General features: G+C 40.8%; 1 protein-coding gene across 1 annotated transcript; it reads left to right on the top strand.

Annotated features, from left to right (window-relative positions):
- Positions 1-9,874: 9,874 nt before the first annotated feature.
- dlx3b (distal-less homeobox 3b) lies at positions 9,875-12,883 on the top strand. The gene is made up of 3 exons (XM_068305535.1): positions 9,875-10,417; positions 11,296-11,480; positions 11,969-12,883. The coding sequence occupies exons 1-3, from the start codon at positions 10,075-10,077 to the stop codon at positions 12,281-12,283; spliced, it is 843 nt and encodes a 280-aa protein (XP_068161636.1). The 5' UTR covers positions 9,875-10,074; the 3' UTR covers positions 12,284-12,883.
- Positions 12,884-13,435: the final 552 nt, after the last annotated feature.

The raw sequence follows: 13,435 nt of genomic DNA, 5'->3' as shown, positions 1-13,435 counted from the left end.
TCCAGTCAGTAGCTGATAAATCAACGTGGAAGCAGCTCCGTAGCTCACAGATGAACAAATGTTCTGTGTGATAATCTGATTAAATAAATCAATAAGAATAACAATAAGAATAATTTCACATTTTAAGTTAAAAAAAAAACCCGAATACTGGTCTAGTCTAATTCTGTTGCACTTATACCCTCAGGCTAGCTGTTTGTCCTTGTTTCAAGTCTTTACACTAAGCTATAAATGTCCATCCATCCTTCTTCTTGACGATGACAGAACCATAATCATCTTGTCTACAGCAGCTTGTCCACTTTGCAGGTCATGGGTCTGCTGGAGCCTATCCCAGTTGGCCACAAGCTACACCCCGCACGTCTTACCTGTGCATCGCAGGGCCAAACGTGGACTGACAAGGGCTCATACAAACACTCACATCTATGAATAATTTGGAGTGATGAATTCACCTAAATGCATGTTTTTTGGAGGAAGCCAGAGAGAACCTGGGGAGAACATAGAAACGCCTCACAGAAAAGAATCGAACTCAGAACCTTCTTTCTGTGAGGCAACAGCGCTACCAACTGCCCCACAGTGCTACTTGGCTCGTATCAGTCTTTCAGCTGAAGTTCAGCAACAAAGATTTTCTACTTCTGAAGCAAGTGTGTTTTAAATGTATTGAGAAATGTCATTTACATCCATCAAGAAGTCATTTTATTTTAAAGGTGATCCACATAAAACGATCAAGGATTCCCCCCTACTGCCCTACCCTCTATCTCATTTTCTCACCATTTCCATCTATACACACAGAGTACATGATGGATTTTCAAGACTGTGTCCATGGGTTGGGTATCTAGCAAAAACGAACCAATTTAATATGGAATGGATCATTAGTAGCAAAGAAATTCACAAAGAGTTATAAAGATTGATTAATCAACCTTTCCAGACATGTCCTGAAATGTTGACGTGTGAAAGACATGTGAATGAGTTAATAATTTATAAAGGGTGAAAATAAGATTGAAACACTTGCTGTACAATGGCGCAGCCTCTATGTTTAATCATTAAGAAGGGGAGTCAGTCCATGCAGCATTCCTTTCTCTGCCTGTAGAGACGCTTTTGTTCAAAATGAACACTTCTGGGCAGAGGAGTCAAAGGTAAAGAAAGAAATGTTTGAGGGGAGGTTGGATTTGATCTGGCTGTGAGCCCGGAAGACAGATAACCTTGGGCATGAGCTTTCAGTCTGAAAGATAGAGATGCTACAACTAACCAAAAATGGTTAAATGATTATTATTCATCCAGTGTAGTTTGTAAGTCCACTACAGGTCTCTAGGGAGTGGTGAGGGTGAAAAAGCTGTATCTCTGGGGAATGACACATGCTTGACCTTTATATGCAGCTCAATCACAACAGGACTCTCTCTTGTGTTTTCCTCTCAGACCACACTTGTCTGAGATTGGCTGCCACATGTGTTCGAAAGGTCACAAGTGCATTTCACCTTAGTCAAGACACATTAACTCAGAACTTGATATTTAACAAGCTAGTGAAGCTTACACCATCGCTTGTCTGCACTGTTTACTGAAGCAGTGGTTCTCCGTCTGTGGAACACAAGCCATTCCCTCTTTCAAAAAGCTGCATGGCTCTAATAGGTGTGGAGCAGAAAACACACATGACCGCACTTTATCGTACCTGACAGAACGGTCCGGTCTCTGGAGATAGAATACCATGAATGGATCTGGAATATTGGTTTACAATTGTCTCTAAGAGTCACATTGCTGCATTGACAAGCTGAATGATCTTACTCCAATTTACATTGACCTAATGTAGTTATTAGGAGCCCCCATTCCTCACGCTGAACATGTAAGGCAGTAAATCTGATGCATGTTGGTGCATCACCAAGTCTAATGCAATCAGGTGGACAGACCATTGAATGATGACACAATCTGAAGGGTAACTGCAGTAAATCTAACCAGCAAACACAATGCTAGCTTGCGCCCACATCACTCGTCCTCCCTCCCGTGGTTAAACGGAGTTGATATGATTGACGGCGCTCTGCATAAAGCCTCCTTCCTGTCTGTACGACTTATGGGCTGTCTGGTTCCCGACCCCTGCATCTTCACCAATCGTCCCTTAGACTTCCTATAAACACTTGGAGGATTTCTTTTCCTGTCTCCATTTGATCGGCTGTTTGCAGCGGATCCTCTGAAACCACATGGTGCCGTTTTGTTTATTACTGAGCTTGCATGACCCCCAGAGATGAGAGCAGGAACATAAAGGATGGTTTATATTAAAGACATGTGTGTTGGTTTTCAACAGCCAAAGCTGTGGTCTGTGTGGATGTTTGTTGTGAGTGTGGCAGATGGTTCAGATCTGATTGGTGGTAGAAAAACAACACATTGTACAGTTTAGGGTTAGGTAGCCCCTCATTAAGGGACTGGTGTTAGACCATGGGAATACTACTGAGGCCATCCATGCTGCATGTGTGTATTCAGCCAGCTCTCATTCCAGAGTATGTGCATCCCCCTCCACATTGTGTGTGAATTCTGAGCCAAGCTCTTTGTTTCCAACAATAAATGGAGCTGTGCTCTACAGAACTGCACATTTTCCACTCAATTGAATGGCCCTCTCAGATCATTAAATGCCCATTCATTAGCATGGAACACTAGTAAGGACTAGGCTAGTAAGACGAACCCAGCGGGGGCCTCTCCGGGGGCACTGTCCTGTACACGGTGGTCTGTCTGACAGTCTGTGGAAGAAAAATGTAGGTACCCTACCTGAGACAACTGTTCTCAGCCATTTATCCATAAATATCCATTACTATGTCATGTTGTCTGCTTGTTTGACTGCTAGTTATCTCTCTGTCGAGCACAATACTGGACATTCTGTCCACATACCCCCCAGGGCATTTGGACCTTTTACAAGTAGGCTTCTCCTGGTTATGAATCTTTTGATGGAGGTACAGTATATATATATATATATATATATATATATATATATATATATATATATATATATATATATATATATCCCCGGACTATACTCCATACATTCCCTGAGGACCAGCACTGCAAGAGAACAGTGAGTGGAGGTAGGGTGGACAATCCCCTCCCGGGCCCAAATATTTAGTTAGAAACCCATGGTCAGACTTTCTGATTTCACAAGTTGATTCATTCATTCTTCCAGATTTGATTTTACGATTATGACTTCAAGTTTATGAGATGGAAAAGAGAGACCGCGGTGGAGATTTTGTGTAAACTTAGGTGGAAAAGGGGGAAGGACTGGAACTCCCAGAGTTTGCCGTGCTCAGGCATGCCTAGAAAAATGACAGCTCGCTATCCTTTGTTAACAAGCCCACCAAATAACTAGGTGGATGTCTTACACAAGATTTCCATGATTTTCCTGCTGACTAAAGATTTCCAGTGGCATTTGACTACATATGAATTTCACCTAAACAAAGGGTGTTTATGATCAGTTGAGTGGAAATAAAGATTTTTATGCATATTTATTAAATGAAGAGTGCAACAAACATCCTCGTCTAGCAAACTAGACAATGCTCAAGACCACACAGTTGGTGTTAAAGCCTTTTGGTGCTGACTGCAATCATTTTGCTTGAACCTTGAGGAAATCCATTTGATAATATTGGGATGAAAACTGGTGTCATCCTGCCTACAGATTTAGGGGTAATCACTAGATAAGAGAGTTTCATCTAGTCCTCTGTAAAGTTTAGTCTGAGCCTAAACAAACACGATCAGGGTGGAGCTTCCTGCTAGAATCCTGAGAGACGACATCTCAGCCCAACAAATTCAAGGACACTCCAGCTGTAACCAAGGCTATATATTCCCACCTCAGTGATAATACCAATGGATATGGTAACAAACGGTTGACGGGTCAAGATAAAGCGTGGGATAGCAGGGTCTCCATCAGAGTCTTGGAATACTGAGCAATTTGCAAACGTGTGTGAATAATAATCATTGGGGAAGATCTGTTGTTAATTTTGCTGCAAATTGAGTGAAATTTCAAATACTAGCATATTATTTCTCCTATAAGCATGCTATTGCCTAGTGCTCACCGTTGGCTTGAGGCCCACACAGAGAGTGGCCAAAGTGAATACCAAAGTTCGAGTGGAGGGCCAACAAAGACGTCGTAATGAAAGAAGTCTCTTTCTTTTGATCACTCCCTGAACAGCTGTTTCCACCAGGCGCTCTTCACATTCACTCTTTGCAAAGCGAAGCTGGAGAATAGAAGCATTCTTGCCGATTTCACTTGGGTTGCCAAGACGAGATACTTGTAGGGATGCCTCTGTGCAGTTTGTGCCAGCTGAGTGGAAGAGATGGAGAGGACCAGCAGCAGCAGCAGCAGATGCTGTCGGGTGGTGTGAATAGTGAGGGATTACAGATGAGACAGACCCAGACCAGCAATTAAGGGATGCAACTTTTGATACAGGATGCATCAGATTGTGTTTTTCTATGTATTTAAAATGAGTCTATTGTGCTTACTCAATTTATTGATATTTTAAGAAAGAAAGACAAAAAAGAAATGTACTTTATTGATCCTGTAGGAAACTGTTATTTTTTTCACTCCTGGTGGCATTTTGTTAGTATATTCAGACATGCATATACTGTATGTGTGTACAAGCCCCTGAAACAACCACACACACACTGTCACCCCCATTTTCCTCATTAACACGAGTTTAATGTTATATACTTTTAATTTTTTTTTGTTACATTTATCCATCATTTCAATTATTTAGACAACTTCTATTTTTTAACTACTCATTGCTTTGCATTTGTCATTGATTTGCTACTTACCTTAACTTTTTGAAGTCTTCATGCATTAGTGATTAAAACCACCCATCCATCCGATGTCTATTTATCCTTGCAGAGTCACAAGTGGTTTGATCCTATCCCAGCTGACTTTGGGAAAGAGGCAGGGTTCACGCTGAACAGTTCACCAGTTCACCAGTTCTTCATGGGGCCAACAATAGAAAGATAAACCAGCAGCTTACTCACATCCACATTTTCCAAAAAACGACATATGAATATTCACTTAAATTCCCATTAAATTAGAATCGGGAGAACTCTCAAAGGGTTCCCATGCAGACAAGATGAGAATATGCAAGTTTCACATGGAAAGGGATCAGAACCCAGAACCTTCAGCTGTGAGATGACAGTGATAACACACCACCGCACCATAGATTTGTCTATTATTTGTAGGTAAAAGTGGTCAAAGTGAAACTATCATCTTGTTCACAACACTGACTCAGTTCTATTCTAAATTGAATCACCATGTTTTACTATTTGATTGGAAATAATACAATGTAGGCAGTAAATGAGATTATTCTTGTCTTCAGAGAGGATTTACCTTGGTTTTAGTTAAGAGGACAAACAAGTTTTAGCTGATGCTAAAATGGGAAAAAAACATTCAGTCACAGAACAAACAAACCCAAGCAACCACAAAAACAGAAAACCCCATTAAAGATTTCCTATCCTGTACAATTAATAGGATCCAAATGAATACTATTGACCACGACTAGGGAGAGAGAAGCATCATTACTGATCCATTAAAAGCAGCAGATGGCCAATAGTCACTGGACTCTTGGTGTTTTTCAGGTCATATGTGAGTTGGTGTGGGTGGACACAGACCTGCAGGGGAGCATTTTGCTTTGGAAGGTGTTTTGAATATGTTTCTGTGCATGGGTGCATGCATGTGGGAGGGCATGCCCTTTAACATCTGGCAACATGTGTCTTCTATTAGTTTTTTGAATTCTTTGACAGCTGTGGAGCTTTGGGAACACATTACTCAGTTCTTACCTGGTCTTTTTCGTCTGGTCCCCTAAAGTGAACAACACACAGGCACAAGCACACACACACACACACACACACACACACACACACACACATGCACGCACGCACACACACACACACACACACACACACACACACACATGCACTCACCATGTCTGCACAGCACACTGTCCTGATGTGAGGCAGCCTGAGAACAGCGACGTCTCGATTCCATGTTGCTGGGCCAACTTACAACACCGCTGGGAGCCAAGAGGAATAATTTGTTCCAGAGATATCCCAGATCAAGTCACGTATTTTTAGTTAGGAAGGATGGGAGAGCTGAGCTTTTGGCCAATTTTTAGAGGAAGTCCTTCTCTGTGGTTTTCTCATTTGGACTTTCTGCCTGTGCCATGATATTGTACTTTTAATCCATTGTTTGGATAATGTGTTGTAAATATCATGTTCTTTTTTTCCCATGAAGAAAGTCCAGCAAGAACTTACTCATGAACGATCGTAGAAGAGGGTGAAGGATAGAAGCATCAGCTGACCTTTCCCTGTCTGGACACACACATCTACATTACACAGAGTCCTTGTCTCATTGCCTTTTTCTCTTTTTATCTCCAATCAGGACTAAAGAAAAAGAGAGAGTTAGAAAGCAGAGAGAGAAAGAGCAAGTTAGCCACTAATAGACGTCCAGTTCTCCCACTCATGAGAGTGTCCTAACCCCCTGAGTGATCGAGCCATTCAATCAGATCTGGACAAACTAGCCAGTGGCGCTTCATTATCTCAAGGATCTCCACGCTGCTGCCTTGAAGTTTTCAAAGTGAGATAGAATTGCACTGATGTCTAAGGGGTCTAGGAAGCAGTTAGCTTTTGTGATGTGAATAGTGGCCTCATAATTAAATGCTAAACGTCCTCCGCAGAACTGTTATGGGGATTCCCGTAACTTGATTAAATATGTAAGGGCTCTACTGTAGATGTCCTCACTGGCAAGTTCAAATAAATCAGTAAGTAGTAGGTTTTCCTCTGAAGCCTTGCAGGGACACGACTTTTCTGCATTTTTTTTACAGCCCGGAAAAGCTTTCTACACAATCTTTATTCCCTATCCTGTATTATTGCTACGACTTACACATATTTTCATTCTATAACAGGAAAAGAGAACGTTGGGTAGAGTCAATTCAATCTGGAATGTTCAAGCAGGTATTTTGAAATTGAATAAACAGAAAAGCTGCAGGGAGAAATACGGCAGGAAGTGCATCTCATACTAGAGGTAAAAGTACATACATTGCCATACCAGCAAAGTAGTAAAGTCATTGCTCATGTTGGTACAAAGGGGTTGTGCAATCACACTGATGACTCTCAGGAGGGCTTTAGAAGTTAAAAATGGGAAGACCATTAGTTTCCCTGAGGAAACATGCTTCCATCTGTTAAAAAAAAAGAAAAAAGATAGACTTGCACTTGTTTTTTCCCTTGCAGCGATCAGACAGATACCTTGTTAGTAATTACCAAAGCTTTTCAGTGGTCTCAGTTTTTGTCCTGAGCTGGACCTGAGCCAGCTGTTCTACATTTACACACTGCATTGGGAAAAGAACAAACCGTTTTCCTGAAATCGGTCTCGTGTTCCCATGTTGTGAGGGTTTCATTTTTTATAGGTGTAGACTGTAAGACTTCATCTGAACATGCGCAGCTTAGATTTACACTCAGAAATAAATGCCATACAGTATTCTCTGATGGGAAAAACCCCCCTGATGTGAGCCACTTTAGAGATTGAGAAGAGCAGCTATATCAGACTATAAATCACTATGTTTAGGAGTTTTGAGAATCACTGTCTAGTGTCTGGAATGAAATTTGTGGATGAAAGACAAACATCAAGTTTGCAGATTAAGGGTCTGGTCTTTGCAATAACATGGAGGATTACCATGGGTGTAACCTGACAGCAAATTATCCACAAAAACTGAAATTGTAAAGAAATGTTGAAGAAGTAGTTTCATTCATATTGATGTCTCAAATTTTTCCTGTTTAAAAGTTTATGTAGGCAAGAACACAAGAACTGAAGCCTTTTTGCATTTTTATGGCACTATGAAATCTAACCTACAATTAGTTTGAGTCAAGTCAAGATCACTTAGAAACAGAGTACAAACATGACTTTCTTAGAGGAAATGAAATCCAAAATGTGTGTTGGAAAACCCACTCAATTATTATTTAAAAAAAAACCTCATATATCTCTCGCACAATTTAAACCCTCGAAGGAGTCTTCTATCTTCAACAGCATTTGTATTTCTTGTTTAAGCATACTATGAAACAATAATCAAAGATTGCATTTAGATTGGCAATGGACAGTTGATTTTATTTTCATTTCCTCATATCTTTCTGGGTTATGTTATATGTGCCATTTCAGTTTTTCTGAGAACATAAACATAAAGATGAAACACATATCCACCTAGAAGATGGATGGACGGACATACACACCATCTGCTGTTCATTTAGGGTTCTACACCATTAAAACTAATGATCCCTCTCAGCAGATCATGTTATACCAGCAGTAGCTTTGAGTTTCTAAAACCAGAGGAAAAAAAATGTCAGTCAGTCAGATACTCTGGATTAGAATTTTCCACTCATTTTTTGTCATAGATTGACTGTGAGACCGGAAGCTTCACAGAGATACAGATTTAGTCTGTGAAAACCAACTTAAGGCCTGCACAGTTTCTTTGTCATCATATTAAATGTGTTTATAGGGTCTGGGAGCATTTTGCAAACTATTTGCTCTGAGATGTTAAACACAAAACAAAAACCACGAAAGTCACATACTAAAACAAGTGCAAAGATACATGATAACATAGACAAAAGAAAAGTGGTGAAAACAATGGCTAAAACAAAAATGATTGTCAGGAATTCTAGTGACATTTTTGGAAATTGAAGAGTCAGAGTACTTTGTAAATAAATGTCATGTGAAATGTCATGTCATAACTCACAAATTTGTTCATGTTTTATTATTTAACTTTATTATTCAACGTGTTATGTTTTATTTTTTTTATCAACTATACACATACATTCAAACACACTAAACCATGCTAATTTTATTTTTAAAAATGTTACTCAAAATGATGGAACTGTCATGACAGTACTTACAGAAATCCACCAAAAGATGGCGCTAGTGTATCAAACAATTGCGTCAACTAAGGAAACGGGAAATGTCAGTGGTGTCGTGGAAAATATTTTACAAAATTTATGTAAGAAAAATTATTTGAAATTTAAATATTTAAAAGTAACCGACAAAAAAAATGGGTTGGACATCTAAATCTTTTAACACTATATTGTCGCATTGTTCAGGAAAAAAACTTTCCACAGCAGGGGGCGCTGCATACCGTGTTTTGTTACACTAGGAAAAAAAATATTACAGGCGGGACAATATATTTAAAATTCCCCATAAAATATCTACTATTGACTGTTTAACGTCCAACAGATTTTTTTTTTCTCTGTTGGTACGTTTCGAAAATGTATTTGCTGTGTCGACGAAATTTGCATTCACGCACAAGCGCATGAACTGGAGGTGCAGAAGAATTCACCCTCTGGCCATATCAGTTGAACGAGTCTTTTCACCTATCGATTCCATGTCTTTCGCGTAAAGCTCTCCACGTCTGTCACATTTGAATGACAACAGGAGTCCGTGGGAGACTGGCTGGCAACATTTCAACTGGATGAATAATGGAGAGGGCACCGTTTGAGCAAACACTGCGTAAAATACATCGTGGGACGGTGTTGGCTGCCTGAAGTGGTCAGTGCTGAACCGAGTTCCACGTTGCGACCGCAGACTTTTAATAATAACTGGACCTGAAGGTTGTCGTGTTTTGGACAGACAGTCCACGGATGCCTACAGCGCCTCGTGTTTACCCAGTGAACAGGTAAATGCAAATATAAAGGCAGAACACTCAGCGCGCTCAGGTATGCGTGCGCTCTTGGCTGACGACTGAGTTACACCACCACTTTGCCTTGAGCGCAAGGGGGTGGGAGGGTGGTGTTGGAGTGAGGGGGGGGGTTGCTGGTGTAGTGGGGCTGGCCGTGGAGCCAATGAGAAGACAGTTTCCAGCCCAGCTCTCTATAACTCTGTGTCACTGAGCCCGACCGATGCCACATCCAAGTTTCTGCAGCTGGGAGAGTTTCACGGGATTATAGGTCTTCCAAAAACTGTTCGTCTAAAGAGTGCCCTTACGCATTAGTCATTTTATTGAATTTTGAATTTTATTGTTTTGTGCACTCCTCAAAGAATCCACCGGTGGATTTTTAAAAAAAAATTTTTTACTCTGGAGGGCTGCTTTCACCATGAGCGCCGGACAGATTTATGAGAAGAAAATCGCGTGTATCTTGACCGATCTTCCAGGATCTATGAGTTGCCATCCGAACTCCAAGGACTCTCCGACTCTCCCCGAATCTTCGGTGACAGACATGGGCTACTACAGCGGACAGACGGCCCACGGCCAGCACGAATATTATCAGAGTCAACCGTACGGACAGCCCATGAACTCTTACCATCATCAGTTTAATCTGAACGGAATGGGAGCCGCTGGAGCGTACGTCACCAAGTCTGAATACGGCTACACGAACAGCTACAGACAGTTCGGACATTACAACAGAGATCACCTGCAGGCCTCACCTCCGAGCTCAGGTAAATGACCAGATCGTCACCAGTAATGTTACTGTAGTCGTGTTTTCATCCAGCGTGGGCAATGTGACCTGTGCGTGGGGGAAAAGATTGATAAGGATCCTTGACTGGATATAACGGACATCACCATCCTGTCTCATCAATTGTCCTTATCGTTTGATTTATTTAATGTGTGTGTGTGTGTGTGTGTGTGTGTGTGTGTGTGTGTGTGTGTGTGTGTGTGTGTGTGTGTGTGTGTGTGTGTGTGTGTGTGTGTGTGTGTGTGTGTGTGTGTGTTTCCATTTGCTTTAGGGGAGATTTTGTGGCACAAATGAGAGACAAAAATTTGCAAAGTGACATGTTGACTTCAAATTACATCTCTTGTGTCCATAAACGTCCCCGTTACAAGAGTAGAGTATTCTTCACCCGCCTGTATATTTGATTTGTTGTGACTATAAATGAATTAATAAAAAGCAGTATTTCTTCTGACTAAGCTACAGAGGCTGTTTTAACAGGCCGGCTGGGAGCAGGCCAGCCATTAACAGCTCGACACAAACAAACATGGTTTGACTGTGGCTAATATTAATTCCTCCTTAAGTTATAAGTTTTTTGTGGTCCTAGCAATCCGACTAAATTATTATTACGGGACAGTTTTTTTTTAAATTATTATCATACAAGACAGTTTTGGGATTAAACGAACTCGAGGTCGTCATATTCACTTTTTTAAAAATCCTTCTTTCCTTACTTCAATGGCAAAACATTTGTAAACACAATTCCCATGTAATCTTGTGATTTTGTCAGTTTCAATTTTCATTTTCTTAAACTCTTGTTTTGCACTTCATTGCTGCTCCATAGTTTCCTTCAATGGTGTATTTAGTGTTTTGTTTTCTGTGTGGTTTTAGTAAAAGAAGAGCCAGAGCCTGAGGTCCGCATGGTGAATGGAAAACCGAAAAAGATTCGCAAACCGAGGACGATCTATTCCAGCTACCAGCTCGCTGCTTTGCAGAGGCGCTTCCAGAAGGCGCAGTACCTGGCGCTTCCCGAGAGAGCGGAGCTGGCGGCCCAGCTTGGCCTCACGCAGACACAGGTGAGCTGCCCGGCCTGATGTTGTGTGATAGAGCAGTGTTTTTTACAGGCCAGTCCAATATGGACATTAAAATGAATAAAATTAAATTAAATTAAATTGTCGCCAGTGCGTAATGACGCACAGTAAATTCTACTACTCTGTGTCTCGCCGTTTTATTACTTTAATTACATACGATCTTAATATAATAAACATTATTAATATAATAAACATTATAAATACGCATTTTCTGTTACAATATGTACTACTATGAGTCTGTTTTAATATGACATGCAGGATATATATATACAAATTTTTTTTTTTTTAAATTGTGTGTGTGTGTGTGTGTGTGTGTGTGTGTGTGTGTGTGTGTGTGTGTGTGTGTGTGTGTGTGTGTGTGTGTGTGTGTGTGTGTGTGTCACAATACCATATTTTAGATATTATATATTAGTATACTGTAATGCACTTTATTTTTGGCTGATCGTTTAATGGGCACTTTCTAATTCTCCCAGGTCAAAATATGGTTCCAAAACCGGAGATCTAAGTTCAAGAAACTTTACAAAAACGGTGAGGTTCCCCTGGAGCACAGTCCAAACGCCAGCGACTCAATGGCCTGCAATTCCCCGCCCTCCCCCGCAGTGTGGGAGAACAGCACCCCTCAGAACACCTCGATGAGCAGACCTCAAGTACCGCAACCGACGCACAGCTCGTCGCCGCCATACCTGGAGGATTATAACAACCACTGGTACCAGCAGGGATCACACCTACAGCATCCGGGCACCGTACACCACCCAGTCCCACAGCAAAGCGTGGGAGCTGTTTATTAACATTGACTCAAGAGCAGATTCGTCTCGGTTCTCTTGTTCCAAACGAGGTCTCTCTGCAATGACTCTACCGAGCTCCGGCTGAGCGCACCAGCAGGCCTGAAGTGAAACATCCTGGATTTTGGACCATCAAGAATGTTTCAGAACTGGGGTTTCCATTCTCAAAGCACATAAGGGATTTCTGATCACTTGTTGCAGTATATTTTACGGACATCTGGCGTGGTTTTTTTTAAATTATTTATCGCTTCTGTTGTTCTTTCTTAACTTCTTTTGTAAATGAATATGCAAAGTTTTTTTGTTTTTTTTTAAAAGCGTAGCCTAACCACGAATCAGAGATTGAAACTGTGCAGTTGATCCATGCTACATTCAAATTATGCATGTGGGCTTGTAGAGAGCGCGTCAAGAAAAACTCAGGTCATATTTATATGGATTTGTACAAAGCGTCGAAGGCTGTAAATACGTGATTATATACAGAACCACTATGATCATACCTGTTTGAAACAACACGACCGCACTTCTGTGCTTCCAAATCAATTCTCATCATATTCATGTAAATAGTCCACTTGTTGCCTTTTTGTCATTTGAATAAAGGTGTTACTTGCATATTGTGTGTCCATCATATACTTTTAAACAGACCTCTGTTCAGCCGCCTCTTTGAAATGCGTGAAACAGTGAATTTGGATAAATTGAACTTTCACTACAGACAGCTTTTATGTTTACAGCTTTATAATTACTTATTCAAATTAATGACTCATCTGCTTGAATAAATACTACTGCGATATTAACTACTATAATTATACCTTTTCATTGTTTATTCCAGTCCTGTTTTTGAAATGTTGTCCAAAAAACCTGGAAACTTGGAAGTTAAACGGAACAACAGCGCAACTTGGCCAGTTTTATCTTGTAATACGTTGTTTTGTTAAGGTTATTATTTAAATATCAAATGATTATTTGAATCCCTGACAACACCCACACCCACACACACACACGTTGTTACTGGTAGAGCTTGGTGAACTAACGTCTTTTGGTTTGGTTCCATCAACCGCGTGCAAAGCGCAGCAGAAAGCGGCGGCAAACAAGCAGACGCGCTGGAGTCTCTCGGATTTATTACCATTCAGATGCCTGATAACGAGAGACAGTTCAGCGCGCACTCTC

This window comes from Antennarius striatus, chromosome 21, assembly GCF_040054535.1.
Source record: "Antennarius striatus isolate MH-2024 chromosome 21, ASM4005453v1, whole genome shotgun sequence".
NCBI lineage: Eukaryota > Metazoa > Chordata > Actinopteri > Lophiiformes > Antennariidae > Antennarius > Antennarius striatus.
This window is presented reverse-complemented; position numbering and strand designations above follow the sequence as displayed.

What these genes read in the sequence shown, in the direction of transcription:
- dlx3b (XM_068305535.1), top strand. Translation starts at nt 10,075, where the DNA reads ATGAGCGCCGGACAGATTTATGAGAAGAAAATCGCGTGTATCTTGACC. An exon ending in GGCCTCACCTCCGAGCTCAG is followed by an intron (nt 10,418 to 11,295) that starts GTAAATGACCAG and finishes GTGTGGTTTTAG; the next exon opens with TAAAAGAAGAGCCAGAGCCT. An exon ending in TTGGCCTCACGCAGACACAG is followed by an intron (nt 11,481 to 11,968) that starts GTGAGCTGCCCG and finishes TAATTCTCCCAG; the next exon opens with GTCAAAATATGGTTCCAAAA.